This window comes from Patella vulgata, chromosome 5 (assembly GCF_932274485.2).
Source record: "Patella vulgata chromosome 5, xgPatVulg1.2, whole genome shotgun sequence".
In the NCBI taxonomy this organism is placed as follows: domain Eukaryota; kingdom Metazoa; phylum Mollusca; class Gastropoda; family Patellidae; genus Patella; species Patella vulgata.
In genome coordinates this window covers 23,961,717-23,982,386 of record NC_065883.2, presented here as the reverse complement: position 1 = coordinate 23,982,386, position 20,670 = coordinate 23,961,717, and the positions used below count along the sequence as shown (strand labels likewise).

The 20,670-nt window shown below is 35.3% G+C and overlaps 1 protein-coding gene across 1 annotated transcript in view; it reads left to right on the top strand.

Annotated features, from left to right (window-relative positions):
• Positions 1-2,175: 2,175 nt before the first annotated feature.
• The window catches only part of LOC126821846 (symplekin), a 30,910-nt gene continuing 12,415 nt past the window's right edge, over positions 2,176-20,670 (top strand). Inside the window, exons 1-20 of the mRNA XM_050550369.2 lie at positions 2,176-2,442; positions 4,944-5,012; positions 6,860-6,913; positions 7,032-7,105; positions 7,695-7,821; positions 8,779-8,885; positions 9,268-9,331; positions 9,601-9,752; positions 11,805-11,902; positions 12,445-12,599; positions 13,525-13,611; positions 13,961-14,125; positions 14,465-14,623; positions 15,398-15,491; positions 16,225-16,295; positions 16,870-16,984; positions 17,314-17,400; positions 17,932-18,127; positions 19,911-19,992; positions 20,390-20,503. Of these exons, the coding sequence (XP_050406326.1) occupies positions 2,344-2,442; positions 4,944-5,012; positions 6,860-6,913; positions 7,032-7,105; positions 7,695-7,821; positions 8,779-8,885; positions 9,268-9,331; positions 9,601-9,752; positions 11,805-11,902; positions 12,445-12,599; positions 13,525-13,611; positions 13,961-14,125; positions 14,465-14,623; positions 15,398-15,491; positions 16,225-16,295; positions 16,870-16,984; positions 17,314-17,400; positions 17,932-18,127; positions 19,911-19,992; positions 20,390-20,503 (2,169 nt within the window). The 5' untranslated portion in view covers positions 2,176-2,343. The remainder of the gene's footprint in view (positions 2,443-4,943; positions 5,013-6,859; positions 6,914-7,031; positions 7,106-7,694; positions 7,822-8,778; positions 8,886-9,267; positions 9,332-9,600; positions 9,753-11,804; positions 11,903-12,444; positions 12,600-13,524; positions 13,612-13,960; positions 14,126-14,464; positions 14,624-15,397; positions 15,492-16,224; positions 16,296-16,869; positions 16,985-17,313; positions 17,401-17,931; positions 18,128-19,910; positions 19,993-20,389; positions 20,504-20,670) is intronic.

The window sequence follows — 20,670 nt, the reverse complement described above, 5'->3', positions numbered from 1 at the left end:
TGTCTAGTCTTTCGGATGGGACGAAAAACCGAGGTCCCGTGTATACATTGGCGTGGACGTAAAAGATCCCTTGACAGATGGAATTCGATATAAGAGTATGTCGTAGTGCCGCTGTCCGGGCAAAATTTCCCTCATCCCACAGTGTATGGCGTGTGCCCGTCTCCATTAGCCCAGTTCCAAGCAGAACAGTAGGACGTTAAAACCCCATTTCATTTCTTTTCATTTCTTGAAACTAGTTGGGAAGCCCCCAGGTCCCTACCCCATACCCCCGGCTCCTTCAGCTATAGCTACGAGCATGATTTGCTACTAATTATCTTAGCCCGCTGCCACCGCTGCTTAATATTGAGCGACTTGTTTATTCGACTGAATTATTCGACTGGATTATTCGACTGAAGTATTCGACTGAACTTCTCGACTGAATTATTCGACTGGTTTATTCGACTGGATTATTCGACTGAACTAACTGGCTGATTTTATCGACTGGACGTGGCCACATGAAAATGTCAAATACCTCAACCCCCCCCCCCCCCCCGCCGCACCCCATCCCCTTTCTTCGTTCATATCATATATAGGGATTCTATTCTTTTCGAGGCGGACAAGGACAGCTGTCTAGTCTTTCGGATGGGACGAAAAACCAAGGTCCCGTGTATACATTGGCGTGGACGTAAAAGATCCCTTGACAGATGGAATTCGATATAAGAGTATGCCGTAGTGCCGCTGTACGGGCAAAATTTCACTCATCCCACAGTGTATGGCGTATGCCCGTCTTCATTAGCACAGTTCCAAGCAGAACAGTAGGACGTTAAAACCCCATTTCATTTCGTTTCATTTCTTGAAACTAGTCGGGAAGCCCCCAGGTCCCTACCCCATGCCCCCGGCTCCTTCAGCTATGGCTACGAGCATGATTTGCTACTAATTATCTTAGCCCGCTGCCACCGCTACTTAATATTGAGCGACTCGTTTATTCGACTGAATTATTCGACTGAAGTATTCGACTGAACTTTTCGACTGAATTATTCGACTGGTTTATTCGACTGGATTATTCGACTGAACTAACTGACTGATTTTATCGACTGGATGAGGCCACATGAAAATGTCAAATACCTCACACACACCCCGGCCCCATCGCATCCCCTTTCTACGTTCATATCATATATATTGACTCTATTCTTTTCGAGGCGGACAAGGACAGCTGTCTAGTCGTTCGGATGGGACGAGCATGAACTAACTTACTGATGTTATCGACTGAACTAACTGACTGATTTTATTGACTGGACGAGGCCACATGATAATGTCAAATACCTTATCCCCATATGCCCCCCTAACCCAACATATCATATATAGGGACTCTATATTCTTTTGGAGGTGGACAAGGACAGATGTCTAGTCGTTCGGATGGGACGAAAAACCGAGGTCCCGTGTACACATTGGCGTGCACTTAAAAGATGGGGGCATATGGGGATGAGGGAAAAAGTAAAGCATGACTTTATTAAGCCGCGGTGGCAATAACACCTTAAAGTTTTAATTTGAACAATCAAATTTGAACATGAGGGGACGTAAAAAATAAACAAAAACAATGATAAAAGATATTGGAATTAGTGCGTTTTTTCTTTAACTTATACTGATCACAAACGATTCCAAAATTTTAATAAGCCATCGACCGGTTTATTCGACTGACTATTTGATTTGGACTTAGGGTCGACTCGGTAATTGTACAAATAAATGTTGTGTACGACTGGTTAATAAAGATAACGGTTTCCCTCCCCCCCTCCTCAACATTGAAATTAAGGTCATGGTCACTGTTTGCCCTTCACGCAACAACAGTCTCTATATCCGATTTTATAAACATAATCTTTACTTAATTTGAGGAGATATTTTTCTGAACCTCATCTAAACGCCTTAACTAAGTTATGGAATGATTGTATCTGGAACCGTAAACGGTCTCACTGAAAACTCAGTTTATTATTAACAACAAGATATCTTTTCCCGCCCATTTGGCACGTGTGTCGCAAATATAATTAATTAAGTTAAATTCGATATTTGTCAAATATTTTTAACAGTACTGAGAATCTGAGCTAAAGCCGAGCTAAAGCCCTTACTTTAAGTTTACTGCATATTTTTATTATAAAATTGCGACATTACTTTACCGGTAGTTCCGATTAACGGCAGCGTGTTTCAAGATGGTGGGAAAATAAAGCAATTTTAGAAAGGATTATAAAGATTCAGTACTATTTAAAGCTTTCACGCAAGGAAATTACATATTACGCAACACTAATTAGGTGGATAATCCACCGCGTATTCTTTTTGATGATTTAGTAGTAAATCTTCTTGTAAAAGTGAAAAATGGCGAGTGATATGCTGCGGTTATCAACTGCTGCTCAGATCATCAACGAAGAGGATGAAGCTGCTGAACGGGAATCAAATGTGTCAACATATGACAAGGTATACCTAAATGACAGTTATTTTAAACACTCTCGTTATTATTTTAATTTTTCCAATGAAAGAAAAGCCGTTATACGTACCGGTATGCTGCTCTGTAAGGGATGATTTGACACAACCCCAAAAATATGTAATTCTGTGTTGCCCTGTCCCCTTATCTAGTACAGGTACTAGTAGATGAATTAACTTATACACCAAAAGCACCCATGCCGATTGGTTAGCATGTGCGCGTTGTATCATAAGGCCTGTCATTGAGTCAACTGGCGTGGTTTCGAAGGGTGCCAGTGAAGTCGTCCACAAGCAAAGTCGTCCACAGTGAAGTCGTCCACACCCATTGGTGGAGTCGTCCACAAGGCATTGGTGATGTCGTCCACAACTATTGGTGATGTCGTCCACAACTAAGAATAAGACTCGTACACAATTTACTCGTACTCAACTATTGGTGATGTCATCCACAACTAAGAATAAGACTTGTACACAATTTACTCGTACTCAAAACGCCGATGTTATTGTTTGTTTTGTTCGTTTGTTGTTCACCAATGTTTTTGCAATGAAGTATACTTGTATTTTGTATTGTTTGTTAAACATGCATTATGCAAGAGCAAAATCTGCTTATTACAAGTCTTTCTTTAGGCCTGAAATGTTATCTAAATTATCAATTAGACATTAATTAACTTATCCAGACCATAATAAACTCTCGATGTCAAGGCTAGCCTTCGATGTTGGCTGGATTAGATTCCTATATGTCGCTAACGGCCGTTGATAATTAAATCAAAAAAAGCGGATGATCGAGACTAAGCTGTTTATATTAATGATTTTAGTAATGATGACCGAGACTATGCCAAAATTTCACCCGCTTCTTTCTCGACTCATAGTGGATCAATTTGACTGAAATTTTCAGCAAATTACCTTTACACTATCTAGTTTTTAACTATTATAGCGAGAACTGCCATCTCGTTATCTTATCTCCCATAATGTATCTTTAATTGGCGTTACTGGTATGGTTTTAGCATTTTTGATTGATTGATTAGTATTAACGATGTTTTTTTAATAAAGTATATTCGCTTTTAATTGACGTTATGATTGTAACATTTTTGATTAGTATTTAACAATGTTTTTGTAATAAAGTTTATTGTATTGTTTGTTAATTGGCGTTATGATTTTAGCATTTTTGTTTGTTTGATTAGTATTATCGATGTTTTTGTAATAAAGTATTGATTATTATTTGGTGTTATGATTATAGCCACGTTTTGTCGGAAGTTTAAACCAATTAGAACCAACAACGACGTCGAGGGATGGCATCGATGTCGAGGGATGGCAAGGCCGCGAGAAATAACCTTCAATTTTATCTTCTAATCAAACTGTTACATGATGAATCTAAAACGGCAGAACTACAACAACAACTGGTTTCGGAGAATAAATTAAAGAGGCGACAAAGGAAGAAATTTGAGACAGTAGCAGGGAAAATCTTTAAAATATGGGAATTGTATCAACAGGGGGAAAAAAGTGTATCAGGGCTTTTAAAGGATGTGGGTCGTTTGGTAGCGGTATAGGAATTCATTTGTGCATGGGGCTTGTTATATTAATGAAATTGTTATATTAATGAAATTGTTATATTAATGAAATTGTTATATTAATGATTATTTATTGAATTTGTTAAATTTGTTTATGAATATGTTATTTATTGAATAAAATGATTTACTTTGTTGTTTATTTGCCGGGAAAAAGGGTGACCACGCAGAAAAATTATACGAATTAAAAATACATTATGTGTCCCGAAAGTAAACTAAGTCGTGTGGACGACTCCACCAACGTATTAGTATATCCAGAAATTATGCTAAGTCGTGTGGACGACTCCACCAACGTATTACTATATCCAGAAATTATAGTTTTGCCGGGAGAAAGGGTGACCACGCAGAAAAACTATACTAATTAAAAATACATTGTGTGTCCCAAAAGTCGTGTGGACGACTCCACCAACGTATTACTATATCCAGAAATTATACTACACGTAAGTCGTGTGGACGACTCCACCAACGAGTGTGGACGACTCCACCAACGATTGTGGACGACTCCACCAACGGGTGTGGACGACTTAACCAGATTTTTCGTGTGGAAGACTTTGCTTGTGGACGTATTGACTGGCATTCGTTTCGAATCCCCAGTTGTACGTGACAAGGAGTAGGGTCGCCTGTCCAACCTCGTGGGTTTTCTCCGGGTCCTCTGGTTTCTTTCCACTGCTACAGACCCCTACGCGCAAGCGAATTATTGAACTATATATGTTGGTCCCGAAATGACCTAGTTTGTGTCGAGTGGACATTAAACCCCATTTCTCTCTCTCTTTTGAAATGTTAGGCCTACATCTGCACTGTTTGTGACATTAATTTCAGTGAGACAAATCAAGGTAGCAGGTTTGCTGTTTTAGTACAGTATTTTGATAACCTTTCAGTCTTAATATGTTAAATATTAAATATACATTCATGTATTGTATTTTTGATTTACAGGTTGTTGATTTATTGAATCAAGCATCTTTGTTACCGAGAGATTCAGACAAAATACGGAATTTAAGACAGGTTTGTATTTTTATTGTTTTGTCTTGTAATGGAAAACTGAAGACTAAATTAAAAATCCTCCATTGGGTTGGGGATATGCTGGTTTTTCGATATATCGTGATAAAATCCTCAGTGATTTTATCATATCAGACTTACGTAAAAAAAAAACCGGTATATCAAGACAACAAAAATTATCGCGTTATGATAATTATTTTGTCCCAATATTGATGATAATACTTATGCTGTTTCGTCACCTTACCAAGACAAGTGCAGCTATAGTGCACGGTACGAACTCGAAAAGTTGAAATGGCAATGCGAGAGGGCACGATTGATGCAATGTGAATGGATGGATGGTATATCGTGTTTGGTGGACAACATAAAATAAATGAGCGTTGATTGATCATTAATATGATATCTCAAAACTTAAATCCATTAGGTCAATGTACATAAATTTATTTTGTTGATCTTATAAAATTTAATATTTTAATTTAATGTAACCCCACTAGGACTCGTAATCGAGGAACACTTGTTTGTAAATATCCAAAAGTAGACTATAAAACCCTGCTAGTTCTGGTTAGATATTATCGTTATATTAAAACTTAATATTTTAATTTGACTAACTTGGATGACATTCTATTGATAGAATTAAATTCATCTGTAAAAATAGCATTATTACATACCAGCTGGTCTGGGGTAAATATCCATCGTGGCATCTACCGACGTGGGCAACAAAAATTTGACATCATTTTGTTTACTAGCATTTGAGTAGATGTATGCACTTAAGACCGTCACACATATTCAAAATTTGATTTCTTAAGACACATGTATAAATTATCACGATAATATCGTTTATTGTGATATTTGATAATTTATTATCACAGTATTTTTTTTATTATTATTATCGCTCAACCCTATCCACCACTCATATCACTATAAAGTTGATATTATTGACTTATGAACAAATAACTTTACAAATAAAAATATATGACACAAACAGATCTAAGTTATCATTTTATATACACAAATTTTATTAGTCAGTTAAAATTGTTAGTAATCATGCAGTAGTCATTAAGTAGGTATTAAAACTGAGACTATTGGTTAGGTTTGTGTATTCAGTAGTGATGGGTGTTATGATTAGTCACACATTTACACTTGCATTGGTATTGTTTATAGCTAGATACAAACAGCTAGATGTTAATTAATGACTTTGGTATAATTTCTAACAACTTTCTATACATACTGAACAATAAACATTAGTTTAGAGTAATGATCATTTGTATGATGTAATGAAAAAGTTTATGTTAGTAAAAGACCTAGATTCATAAGGCAATGGTATCAGTTTAACAGTGTATTCAGGCCTGAAAATAATTATTTTAACTATTTCAGGTACTACTGAACTAGTACCTACTGTACATTAGTGTTGAAACTACTATTCGGATATTCGTTAACGGATACAAAATAAGGGTTATCCGAATCATTTTACTATCCGTTTACTATTCGTTACAATATATTCTGACATCCCGTATGCTCTATGTCTATATTAAGCCATTTTTCCATCTGATTACTTTGAAATTTTCACCAATGCAATTGATCACGTACGCATCTTTGACAAAGTTTGAATTTGTGCCTTATTTCCATGCTTGTTCATATTACACCTGCAGAATTAGAGTTACAGGATATAATAGCTGTTGGTGGACAGATCTAAAATGATCTGATATTTGATACCATATTAATAAAAAAAAAACCTGGTAAACAAAACAATAAAGTAATGTCTTGTAGTAAGATTAACATAAACAATAAGATTGAACAGAAATAGAGGAACATTTTATTTGTGCAATATTATTCATTTTCTTGGTTTTTATTTTCAGGTTCAAGAACTTATAATTCACAAAGATCCAACTTTACTTGATAATTTTCTTGATGTAAGTTTAAAAAATTCTCCTAAAACTTAAATCTGACTTAAAACTCATTTATTAACTACATTTAATTCTTCTCTTTCCGTGTATAACTATTTATGTTATTTGTCTTTTACTGTTTTAGGAAATGATAGCTTTTATTAGTGATCGTTCTGTAGATGTTAAGAAATTTGTTACAGGATTTTTCGAAGAAGCCTGGTGAGTGGACAAATCTTGTTTTAAAACCCGTCCAAAGTCCAGCTCGCAAAAGATAGTGCCTGGAGGCCTATGATTGTTATTTAGTAATGGGAATAAACGCATTTGACTAAGGGGATTTTTGTTCAAAATGTTTTAAAACATAGAAATTTAGATATTGTCAAGCTAAAGGTCGACATTTAAGCATTATTAATGTTGTTATTCAACATCAAAAATGTAGAACTGTAACTCTACATGTATCTACCATAAAGAAAGAGAATAGGATGAATATATATAGACGTTTAGGTGAGCCGAATAAATAAGATGTTGAAATCCAACCTTGTAGGTTTTCTCTGTAACCTCTGGTTCCTCCCACAGCTAAAGACCCCTACGCACAAGTGAATAATTGAAATAAAATTGACCATATGTTAATCCCAAAATGATCTAGTTTGTGTCAGTGGAGGTTAAACCTCTCTCTCTCTCTCTCTCTCCCTCTCTCTCTCTCTCTCTCTCTCTCTCATGATATCTCTGGTTAAACAAGCATTATTGATGACCAGTAATGCAATATTTATTGTACAGAATAGATTATTCTCTTACTTTTATTTTATTTCAGTAAAAAAGATAAAGAAGTATTATCTAAAGTTTTACCATGTTTTGGTATATTATTAGCTGATGATAATGTTAATGTAAAGAAGAAGGTTATATTAACATTGACTAATGTCTTTAAATATATTATACAGGTACAGTATTATTTATAAAGACATGAGAACCGTCGTTGAAACCTCAACACAAATAAACTTCTAATAGTAAGTGCAGGGGGACTGCACCACCTATAATAACACAAAACAAATCTATGGACAAGACACAATACGCAGAAATCACAAACAAATATACAAATCAGATTAAGTGAAAGGATCCAAGTGCTAGTCGTAAGCATCCACTGCGTTGTACAGTCCCGGGCCTCAAAATTGAAAGACAAACCATCAGGAATATAACCCAGAGAAAGACTTTGTGTAATACTAGTACGAGTCATAATCTGCTATATGCCACATAAAATATGAAAGTAAGCATATTAAATTAAAAAGTTACCTATACAAGTAACCATATCGGTATGGTCTATGTTATAGTGAGAAACGTTTTAAGTGTTCAAAACTATTGAGGTATATTGACTATAAAGTTAGGGCATATGTTCCATTTATCAACAAAAACAGAGGAAAAAACGAACTGAATAAAAAGAAGCAAATAGAGAAAGTGCAAACTGTCTCGAAGAGAGCTGTCTGCTGACTGAATAAGTAACTTGTATTCCATATAATTGTGTCATGTGTTAGGTATAGTATTTAGTTAAGTAAAAATAAAATGCTTACATCTCTGACATCCTTACTTGACTTTACAAGCTTTGATAGTATCTCTAAGGTCAAGTTGTCTAATGTACACATGTACATGCAAGTCGAGGGTTTGATCCCAGGCTTGTACATGTACGTGTCAAAGACTAAGTTGTCTACATCAGTTTCCCTCCACTTTTAAAGTCTCCACCTGAAATGACTTAGATTAGGTAGACTTCTCTCTTTTTTTTAACCATTTTTAAGACCAGCATCTTAATTTATTGCAAAACATTATTTTAATGGTATGTCTTTGTTTTAATTTAAATTTGTTTCAATTCATCAGAAAATATTAATTTAATCCAATTTAATTTTCAGTGGTTAAGCAAAGCTAAGACAACTACACCAGAGATGACGGCAGTATGGGATAACATACATAAAATTAAACAACAAGTGTTTGAACTGTTAGAGTCGAATAATGATGGGTGAGATAGATACATATGTATTTTTATATTGTCTCAATCTAAATGTCAGTTAATCTGACCATGTAAAACTGCCCAATGAAACATAGAGTATATGTATGAATAGTACATACAATGAAATGTCAGTTATTATAAAAGACCTATAAAACAACATGACCAATTTCTTTTCTACTCTTCGGGTGTGGTTTCCCCCTTGTCAGTGGTGCAAGGCAGAGGGTCTGGCAAGGACAGTGTCTTCATTAACCCATTTTGTTTGTGGTCAATCTGAATGTCGAGATGAATAGAAATCTGTGTGAACTTACTGCAAGCAATTCTCCAGGTAATTTTATATTTTTATCATTGATGGTATCGATTTATTTTTTACATATATTAATTTTCATTTCAGTATACGTACCCATGTTGTCAAGTTTCTTGAAGGTGTTGTTTTAGTGTTATCTAAAAGATCTACAGTAAGTTCTTTAGTATTTCAGGGGTCCGAGCCAGTTTGACTTCTCCCATGGCCTGTGAAGAATCCTAGGATTGTTCAAGCCCTGTGCAAGTACAATATTGGCTAGTCAAAGGTTCACCTATCTACACTCTACTCACCGTGTCTAAATTTAGAACTTATTGAAGCATGGTATATTCCAAATATTAAGTACCTTTTACTCAAAATGAACTTTTATCTCCTTACTAAAATTACTCAGTTTTGCATTTAGATTCTTCAAATGTGTTTTTTAAGGATTCCTTGATACCGAAAAACCAAGAAGAGGACATAACTCTTGATCAGATTCAAGATGGTAATAAATATCTAAAGATCAAGAAACTTGATGAAGATGGACAGAATACATTTGTTATGTTATTGCAATTCCAAGCATCTCCTCACATATCTAGGTAATAATGTTTGATAGGGTACTAAATTAACCCGGAGCACCGGTCACCTGTAATTATTGACTCCCTCAGTTCCCTGAAAAGTGGTCTTTTTTTACATTGAGTTTTTAAATAGTTTACAGCTTAAGGTGACACATGAGGTTCTGAGGTGTAGAACCTCAGTTGCTTCATGAGATAAAGGGTTAAGTTAATTAGAATTCTCTCAATTCTGCAATTACAGCTATGATCAAAGTTGAATTACGTTTAATTACGTCATGATCTATTCACGCAAGATTTGTTTTCAAACAAACTAAGTCTGAATTAGTTTCTGTGTCACTCAATGGCAATTATTTCTGGAAGTGAAATTGACCAGCTGGAGATCTTAACTCACAGTCAAGTTACCCTCCTCATTCTGTTCTATTCTACTATACCCTGGGTTCCCATGATCATAGCTTAATACTACGAACCAATCAAAAAACAGTTTACAAAAGAGTCTTAGTCTCATTACTTACGTTCGCAACAATATGGTGGCTTGTTTGTTGCAACAACATAAGAGATACTTCGCTTTGTCAACTCCTGTGTATTTAATGATTTTTATACGCCCACATTTTCATGTGGACGTATATTGTCGTCGCCCCCGTCCGTCCGTCCACAATTGTTTGTGAACAGTCTACAGGTCACAATTTTTATCCGATTTCAATGAAACTTGAAATATAGGTTTATCACCCTAAGATCTCGGTTCCTTTCGATATTGGCATCTATCGGACCGTAACTTCATGGATTATGGCCCCTGATTGTACGAAAAATCACGTTTTTGGCTTGTGAACACTGTAGAGGTCACAATTTTTATCTGATTTTGTCGAAACTTGAAATGTAAGTTTATAACCCAAAGATCTCGGTTCCTTTCGATATTCGCGCACATCGGATGGTAACTTCCTGAATTATGGCCCCTGATTGTACGTAAAAAAGTGTTTTTTGGCTTGTGGACCCTATAGAGGTCATAATTTTTATCCTATTTAAAAAATCGTATTATTATATCACCGTTTAACCCTAAGGACGGTTGAGTTCGAATTTCGTGAAAATCGACCAAAAACTGACAGATAAAATGGCCGCCCTTCGTTCTCAAATAGCGTAAAAATATGGTATATCAAGGTTGTGGACCCTATAGAGGTCACAATTTTTATCCGATTTTGTTGAAACTTGAAATGTAAGTTTATAACCCAAAGATCTTGGTTCCTTTCGATATTCGCGCATATCAGACCGTAACTTACTGAATTATGGCCCCTGAATGCACGAAAAATCACGTTTTTAGCTTGTGGACCCTATAGAGGTCATAATTTTTATCCGATTTAAAAAAACGTATTATTATATCACCGTTACACCCTAAGGACGACTGAGTTCGAATTTCGTGAAAATCGGCCCAAAACTGACAGACAAAATGGCCGCCCCTTGTTCTCAAATTGCATAAAAATATGGTATATCAAGGTTGTGGACCCTATAGAGGTCACAATTTTTATCCGATTTTGTTGAAACTTGAATTGTAAGTTTATAACTCAAAGATCTTGGTTCCTTTCGATATTTGCGCATATCGAATTGTAATTTCCTGAATTATGGCCCTTGATTGTAGGAAAAAATCACTTTCGTTTTATCTTGTTTTCTATCCATCTCTCGAAAATGTGGGCGTATCCTGCCTGGCAGCCGCTGGTTTGATTAATCGATAAAAATAGCATACTCATCAAGGACAGATAATTTGAATACATGTTTCCCCCATGGATGATCCCAGGGGTTAGTGAGTGGAATGGAATGAGACCACTAGGAATACCAAGGATGTCAAGTTAAATGCTGTAAAATTAAATATCTAAAGAATGTAACCATATAACACAATACATACAGTCAGGTTTATAGGTTTTTGTATAAAAATTGGGATAATGCTACAAACTGTCATATTCTTTGAAAGCAATTGACCGTCCAGCAAGTTTTGAAGTGAATGCCCCTATTTCAGAATTTTAGATTAAGCATTCCCTTTTATAACTTTTCAAATGATAAAATGATGGGTTGGGTTGGTTTCTATTTCAGTATAAATTTAATGACAGTAATGGGGGCGTTAACCAATATAGCCAAACAGAGACCAATATTTCTAGATCAAGTTGTACAAGGGTTAGAAGCTCTACATGGTAAGATAGTTTTAATAACTAGATATCTAATCTGATATTGCACAGTTCATGACCAATCTTTCATTGTGAACACAGATGGTCAAAATTTTCATTTGTTGGAAGTTTTATCATATTGTTCCAGGCTTCCTGACAAATTTCACAGTAAGAATACATGATTAATCCCTGTTGGAGTTATGATCTTTGAATACTTATGGATGGTCCGGAGACTTAAGTCATTATTTGATTTATGTACAGTATTAATAATAAATGTTTATTAGACAGAAATATATTGATTTTCAACTATTTTTGATAACTCTAAACACCTATGGATTGGTACATGTTTTGTATAATAAATGTTAGCATCAGGAAGAACTAGAAGTCTATCATTCTTTAGTTATTTATTTTAACTTCTTTTAAATGCTCTCATTACCTTCAAAAGAACAAAAATGAGACAAAAATTTGTGGACTGCTCAAAGGATGTGGGTGGGTGTTGCCTGTCAACGCATTTCATCTTATTTCTGTAAAGACCACCATCTGAGTAATATCAATGTTTATCTTTTTAGTAAATTTACCCCCGACCTTGGCTAAATCACAAGTAAACAGTGTTCGTAAAAATCTCAAGATGCAGATGTTAGCGTTATTAAAACATCCTGCTTCCGTAGATCACCTGACACAGATTACTACACTACTTACAGATTTAGGAGCTAGTCAGTCAGAGGTAAGTGAAACATAACTATACATAAAGAGAGCAACACATCTTTAATATCCTCAGTGGTCCCATTCCGTTCTACTCCACTATACCCTGAGTTCATCCATGGGGTATTCACATATTCAAATTATCTGCCCTTGATCGTAGCTTGACTCAACGAACCAATCAAAAAACAGTTTACAAACCAGTCTTCGCCTCATTGTTTGTTCGTTCACAACACTATGGCGGCTTATTCGCTCGATTATGAGAAAGTTTACAAGAAATTTAATATGAAAGAACTGACATGCACATAAAAAGAGGTTCTAAAACATCTTTTTGATGGGAAAGATGTTTTTATGTCTGTTTTTATGTATTTAACGATTATTTGATTGGTAGATAAAAATAGCATAATCATCAAGGGCAGATAATTTGAATGTGTCTCCCCCATTGATGAACACAGGGGTTAGTTAAGTGGAATGGATTGAGACCACTGGGGATACTGAGGATGAATATGGCAGTGACTCATTGAATATGACACTTTCGCATTAACCAAGAGATCCTAGGTTCTGTCCAGGTGTTGACTGCGAAAGTTTATCAGGACTATCCAGCCAGGTTTTCCCTTGTCAGTGGTGATGAACAGATGGGACAAGAAGCTAGATCTATGTGGTGTGCACGTAAAAGAACCCTTGGCAGTTAGAATTCGATAAAGGGTAGGCAGAATCACTGCTGTCTGGACACCATTCCTCTAATGGCCTGCTGTATGGCGTCTTACTGTACATCTTCAGAAAGCTTGGATGTTAATCCCCTGTTTCAGTTGATTTCATTTTCTTTTATTTTCTTAAAGATAGGTCTTAAGAGGGACATGGGATGTGAAAAGATTTCTGTGAGGGTTTAATTTTCTTCTGGTAATAAGTAATATATTGCATTGTTAAAATGATTATGAATTTGTTTTCAGATTAACAGAAATATGCCTAAAATGGATGAAAGTAGAAAAAGGAAATTAGAACAATCTTCATCCTCAAGTAAAAAAGCTAAAATTGAGGTAAGATGCACACTTGTTTCTGCGTGATTTTTTTTGTATTTGATCAATGACTTTAATGTTTAACCTATTATCCCCTTCTGTCTCATAAATCGTTGAAGATATTATAAAACTTTCTACATACATCAATCTATCATAGTAGTCTTTGCTAATTATTTTTGTGTTTGTGTCATACAAGGGAACAGGATGTTGATGAGCGAGTCTTGGTGTTTATGTATATTGATATACTTCTAAATCCAATATTTCTTCATTAGCCTAAATCCTTTCCTGAAATATGTGTTACTGTTCAAATGTCCAAGATTGAAAGCATAAATAACCCAGTGTTTCATGGTATCTGTTTTTGTTTATTTAGATTGATTTAGATGATGATGATGTGGGTATGACACCATTTGTACCTCAAGGTGAGAAACGACCGACATCCGTATCACAGAGACAGACGGCTATAGATATTACAGCTGAAGATATTTTACCCAAACTAAACTCACAAAATGTAGCTGACTTAGTTTTACTCAGCATGGTAAGTATTGTATTATATTCTAGATGATGCAGAATTTGGGACATGGTTGGAATAGTACGAATATAACCAATGTCCACCTGTGTACTCATTGAGGTGCACGTAAAAGAATCCTTGACATTTGTAATTTGATGCAGGTGGTAACTATTTTTTTTTAATGATTCCCCATTTCACAATATTGAGATAAATTGGATTCTTGTATATTATAACCTGTCCAGGCAAAATTTCCCTCACAACACACTGTATGGCGTATACCTGTCTTCTTTAGCCCTGTCAGTGCAGAAAAGGACGTTAAACCTCATTTCATTTATTTTTTTCTATATTATGACCTATTTATTACAGGTGATGTTACCAGATACAATGCCAGCTCAGTTTGAGTCAACTTATACACCTATAGCAGCTGCTGGTACCGACGCTCAAATAGCTCATTTAGCTCGACTACTTGCCACACAGTTAACTATGGCAGGATTCGGTAAAGGCCTTGGTGAATTACAGAGAAAGGTAAGACTGGATGTATCAAGAATCATTATGCCAGTTTCTTGTTGATAAAGCCACACCAAATTGAATTCTAGTTCTCTGGGAAATTTGCTTCCTGTTTCTTGAGGAAAAGGAGGCATGGTGGCTCAGTGAGTAAGACGTTGGTTCGATAACCTAAAGGTCCCATGTTCAATCCCTTCGTTGGATGAGAAAGTTCATCAGGATTTTCTGGCATGGTTCCTTCTTGTCAATGGTGCAGGACGGTGTCTGACAATGTATAGTCCTGTATACACATTGGAATGCATGTAAAAGATCCCTTGGCAGTTGGAATTTAATATGAAAACAGCGCTGCTGTCCAGGCAAAATTTCCCTAATAGCACAATGTGTGGCATACGCCGGTCTTCATTAGCCCAGTCGGAGCAGAACAGTAGGACGTTCAACCCCATTTCATTTTATTTCATTTCTTGAGGAAAAAACAAAAAATATGTGGTTGCTCTTCTCAAACATTTTAGTTCAAGTATTAAAAGTTTAAACAAAACCTTATTCAAGAGTTTCGAGTGGCAATTTATTTATCTAGACCTCAAAGGACTAGAAATTAAATTGGTTTGGTCTAAGAATTTCTTCATGTATATAACTATGTTAAAAATATGTTGATATCACCCAAATTTTCAGGAAATTAAATTCAATTGAAACTACAAAATTTGCTTCCAATTTTCCACAACTTACGATATCTTGATTCAGATTATCAAAATAAGATGTGAATTTCAACTTGGTATACTATTTGTTTGTGTTTTCTAGTTTTTGGAAGAGGGTGTTGTAGATGATGGAAGTACTACTCCCATGATAGATGTCAGTTTACCCTCACCAAAACAACTTATTCAAACTCTTGTTGGTAAGTTTATCACAAAGGTTAATCAAGAGTTATTAAGCCTTGCTTATGCTGGCTAATTTATTGATATTAAATACTAGCAGGATACCTGGCTTCGTCCAGGGCCCAAATTTGCACATTGCCCAAATTTGTCAGGGGCCAAAATTCACCTGGGGACCAATTCACCCAGGGCGCAAATTCTTCCGGTACCCAAATTCACCCGGGAGCAAATTTGCCTGGAGCCCAAATATGATGGCCTAAAATATGCTGGTTAATTTGATACCACATATGTTGGGGTGGAATGCGGCGACGAAGCTTCATTGGTGAACATACATACACACATACACACATACACACATACATAGATATAGATATATTGTATTTACCCTAAAGAGAGAAGTTCTTGGCAAATTTTCACAAAAAGTTGGATCACAATCCTTATCTACAGTAAAAGCCCTTTACCAAAACTTTGAGTTGGTCGAGCAGTTGTTCAGGATTTTCCAGTCTGGTTTCCCCGTGGCCTGACAAGGAATAGTTGTTCAGATGGGATGTAAAACTAAGGTCCCATGTACACACTGGCGTGCATGTAAAAGAACTCTTTGCAAGTCAAAGAAGAGTACAGCTAGGGCAAAATTCTCCTCATATCCCACTGTATGGCATATTATTCTATTTGTTTCATTGTTCTGGTCTGTGGGAGTCTTTAATTTAACATATTGTACATCCAATACATTGATTGTTTTGCATGTAATATTTTCAGGAGGTACAACAAAATTAGACAGTTTTTATGATAAACCAACAACATCTACATTTATACCACCAACTTTACCAGTAAGTTTATACAATGTTAAAACATGTTTGTAAAATATAGCAGCAGATAATTGTTTTTACAAATCGGTATCATGTAATAAGTCTGCCAAATTGATTTTGCAGTCAGATTTAAAAATGGCACATTCAAAGATTTCAGCGAAAATTGTATGTGGCACTTGTGTTTACAATTGTTAAATTCATCGTATCTTTATAAATACTAAAGAGATTTAAACCATTCTTGTACTGATATTAGGGTGCACCACCATAAATAAATATCTCCAAATATTTTGACAAATATACCACAATATTTATTTTTATAACAAGCCTTAACTTAGTTTCTCACATTTATAGTCCTTAAATAAACACATTGTAAGGCGTATGCCCGTCTTCATTAGCCCAGTTCGGAGCAAAACAGTAGGACGTTAAACTCCATTTCATTTCATTTCATTTGACTGCGTGGAGCACCCTACTGATATTCCTAGTAGAGATTCAACATTCACAATATTGTAGTTTGTAAGAAATTAAAATTCTTTCAACCGATAATCAGATACTATAAAAATGTCTTATTGATTACTTTATGATTGTGTTTTATCAGGCAGTCCCTCAAAAACTAAGGCAGTTCAAATTATCCAACATAACCAGTCCCCTAGAAAAAGAAGAGTTAGACGCCATGACAGTTTCTACGATGAAGAGAGTTCTGAATGCAGAGAGTAAGATATTTTAACATTCTTATAAAAAATTGTTTATAGGGATTGACTCTTTTTTGTTACGTTTCCTTGTGCAGCCTTCTTTACTGAAGTAATTGTGCCAATGGTGAAGGGTTTATGAGTCAGCTTATATTTCTGAGGATGCCCCAGCAGATTCATATGCCTTGGTAGCATGCTGCAGTTCAGGTTTTGTATGCATATAATTTATGCATTTAAAAATTCTGTTGTAAGATCTATGGCATGCCAATGTATGCTGGAGAGAATGGCCGGACTTGATGAATTACTAATTACAACTTAACGTTATTAAATGAATTATTGTTTTTCTATTACAGAGATAGCACATAATAATAACTTGGGTTCAGTCAGAGTAAAGATATTAGCTACTTTAACAGCTCAGTTTGGTGGTGGTCTCAAAGAAAGTAAGTTAAATAACATTTTTGAAAAAATCATTAAAACATAAGAAAACCTATCTCATTTAACAACATTTTCTCCATATATGGCTTAAAATATATCACAACATTTACCTGTAATCTGGTAGCTACGGTAGATAGGTCAATATAGTTGTATTGTGCTAACCCTCAGGTCCCAAATTAATACTGATGTTGGCTCACAAAATTCCTCAGGGTTTTACAATCTGGTTCTCTCTTGTCAGTGGTGCCCAACAGAAGTCCTGGCAAGGAAATACATCTAATCATTTGGCTTGGAGAAAAAAACACAAAAACTCTTAAGTGCCCTGTATACCATTGACAACACAGAATAAATCTACTGACGGTTGGAATTCAAAATAAGAGTGGGTCATTAGTAATGCTATTAGGGAAAAATGTCCATCCTAGCACATTGCATGGCGTATGCCTATCTTCATTAGCCTGTTTGATACAGTAAATTAACCTAATACCATTTTTAAACAGAAATTCTTTTTTAATATGAATTGATATATTTTTATTTGACAGTGTTACAGAATTTTATATTTGATGATTTAAAGAATCGATCTGATATAGCATTTGCTTGGTTATATCAGGAATATGCTAATTGTCAGGGTTTTAGTGTGGCTAATCCTCAGAAAGATAAACAAAGTCTTGCTAGTTATGATGAATGTCTCACTCGACTGTTAAAGATGTTATTAGAGAGACCCGACCAGAAAGATGGGTACGTATTTTTGTGCATTTGAAAATATTTTATTATTTGTTAGGCTACACAAAATAAATGTCTTGTTTCTCGGGCAACTGACAGCTGAAACTGTAGGGGGGGAGGGCGGTTTATTTTTTTTTTTATCTCATTTATGGCTAGAGGATGGTGCAAAATAAAATTTGCCTATTGTTGAAAATTGTTTGGGCGGGAGGGCGGCCTTGTATTTTTTTTTTTTTTTTTTTAATGAGAAAGTCATTACTTGTCTACGGTTTTGCTTTCAATTATATATTATACATACTTAGAACATAAACCCAAAAATCAAGTCTACTCAAACACTGAACACTGACTGAAAGGAAAATAATTTTCCATATTTAATTCACGTAATGTAGCTTACTAATGGTAATGGTGACAATCATAATTGAAATTGGCTAAAATAAAATTCCGTACGACTATTAATAGCCGTCCATAATAACGACAATATTTTAAAGAGTAAACCTCTGTCAGCATGTGTATCAAAAATAATCATCACGGTAAACCACACTGCGATCTAAATCTAGTATCGCTGGTTTATAATGATTGACCTAATTCCAACCAATGTCACGTGTCATCGGGATATGACTGTTTCTCAGGTTATTCGGTGTGTTTCTCAGGATTTATATCGAATGACTATTTAAATTTAACTAACAACTCGTCAGTAAAACCATCAAATGTGTAATCCAATTATTATTTTCCGGATTATCAAAACTACCGTTAAATGTGCTAATGACCCAGATTCTGACTAAGGTATGGTGACTATCATCGTATCGTATTCGTAGCCACAAGTTATAATAATTAACCTGTTCTACGATTCATTGTTTTATAAGTAGGATTTTTTCAAACATGGACCGACTGAAGCCGGCAATAATGAGCCGATTAAGATCGAATGATTGAAATACATTGCATTGTTGTCAATGACTTTCGATGTTTAACACGAATCAAATTCTAGTTCACAAGGGGAGGTAATTAAAATCATGTGATACAAAAATGGAGGTTCTTTCGATATCAATAAAAAAAGACCCGTAAATGAGCGTTTACATCTGAATCAGTTTAATACATTTGAATGGATATTCACGTATGGGGCATGTAGATACATGCGGCATATTTTTTTTATGACTTGCTTATCGATGTTCGGGCGGGCGTTACATATTTTTTATTTTTCATCAAGACTAATAAATAGGCCGCACGCGCAACCAATTTTGCGTGCGGGCGGTGCCCGAGAAACAACTTATTTTATTTGTGTTGCCTTAAATATCAATTATTTAAAATCCAACATAGGAGGTCTCAGGTTTGCTACCAGTGTTGGCTGATAAAGATCCTCATGTTTTTCCGACATGGTTCCCCCTTGTCAGTGGTGCAGGACAGAGGACCTGACAAGGACAGTGTCTAGTCGTTCGGATAGGTGGGAAACAGCGGTCCTGTGTACACATTGGCGTGCAAATGAAAGACTCCTTGACAGTTGGAATTCGTTATAAGAATAGGCTGTGGTGTCGCTGTCCGAGAAAAATTTCCCTCATAGCATACTTTATGGAGTATGCCCGCCTTCATTAGCCCAGTTGGTGCAGAACAGATGGATGTTAAATCCTATTTCAGTTCATTTTTAAACTGTGAATGATTCAAACCTTCTAACTAGATTCTGGTTAACATTTAGAATTGCAAGAAAATAGTGAGAATCTCTGTATATGGTAACCAGACTATGTGAGTATAATATTGACTATATTAACCATGGTTTGTCTGTATAATAGGACATATTTTATATTTTAAGGTTGTTTAGTCGACTTATATTAGAAGCACCTGTTGTAACAGATAATGCTGTAGAAATGTTGAGACGATATTGTTCTAATGAGGTAAGATATTTAACCATTATTGATTAATAAGGACTGACCGATCACATTAAAATAAATATATAAACTGTTGTTAAAATATTAATCTTATGTTTTTTTCTGATGGTCACAACACTTTGAAAAAGATGTAGATGTTCTATAAATAGAGAAGTGTCCTTTGAGTGGAAGCTGTCTTCATTAGTCCAGTCGGAACAGAAAAGTAGGATGTTAAACCCCATTTGATTTCATTTCATTTCTGAGTGGAAGTGGGTATATCTTAGCAAAACATTGCTGTTACTGCTTTAGCAAGATGGTTGGCAACATGATTGGATTAAGACAAAAGAGGAGTTAGAGAAGACAAGTAAAAGTCTAAAGTTTGGAGAAGCACACATGTACATGTTTTATTTTATATTTATAATAGAATCATCTAGAAAGTGGAATGGAGACATTAAAGAAGTTAATATTAATGAGACCAAATCATAGATTACATTTTCTCGATGTTCTCCTGGAATTTACTGGCAATGAAAATGTGGAGGTTTGTTTATATTTGTATTGATATATTACCATACAGAATTGATAATTATATGATGTGCTTGATATTGATGAGAGAAACATTGTTAAAATGTTGTTCGTATTAAATACAGTAGACCTAATTGCATTCCATCAAAGATGTAAGAGCTAAGTCTTTATTTTGGTTTCAAA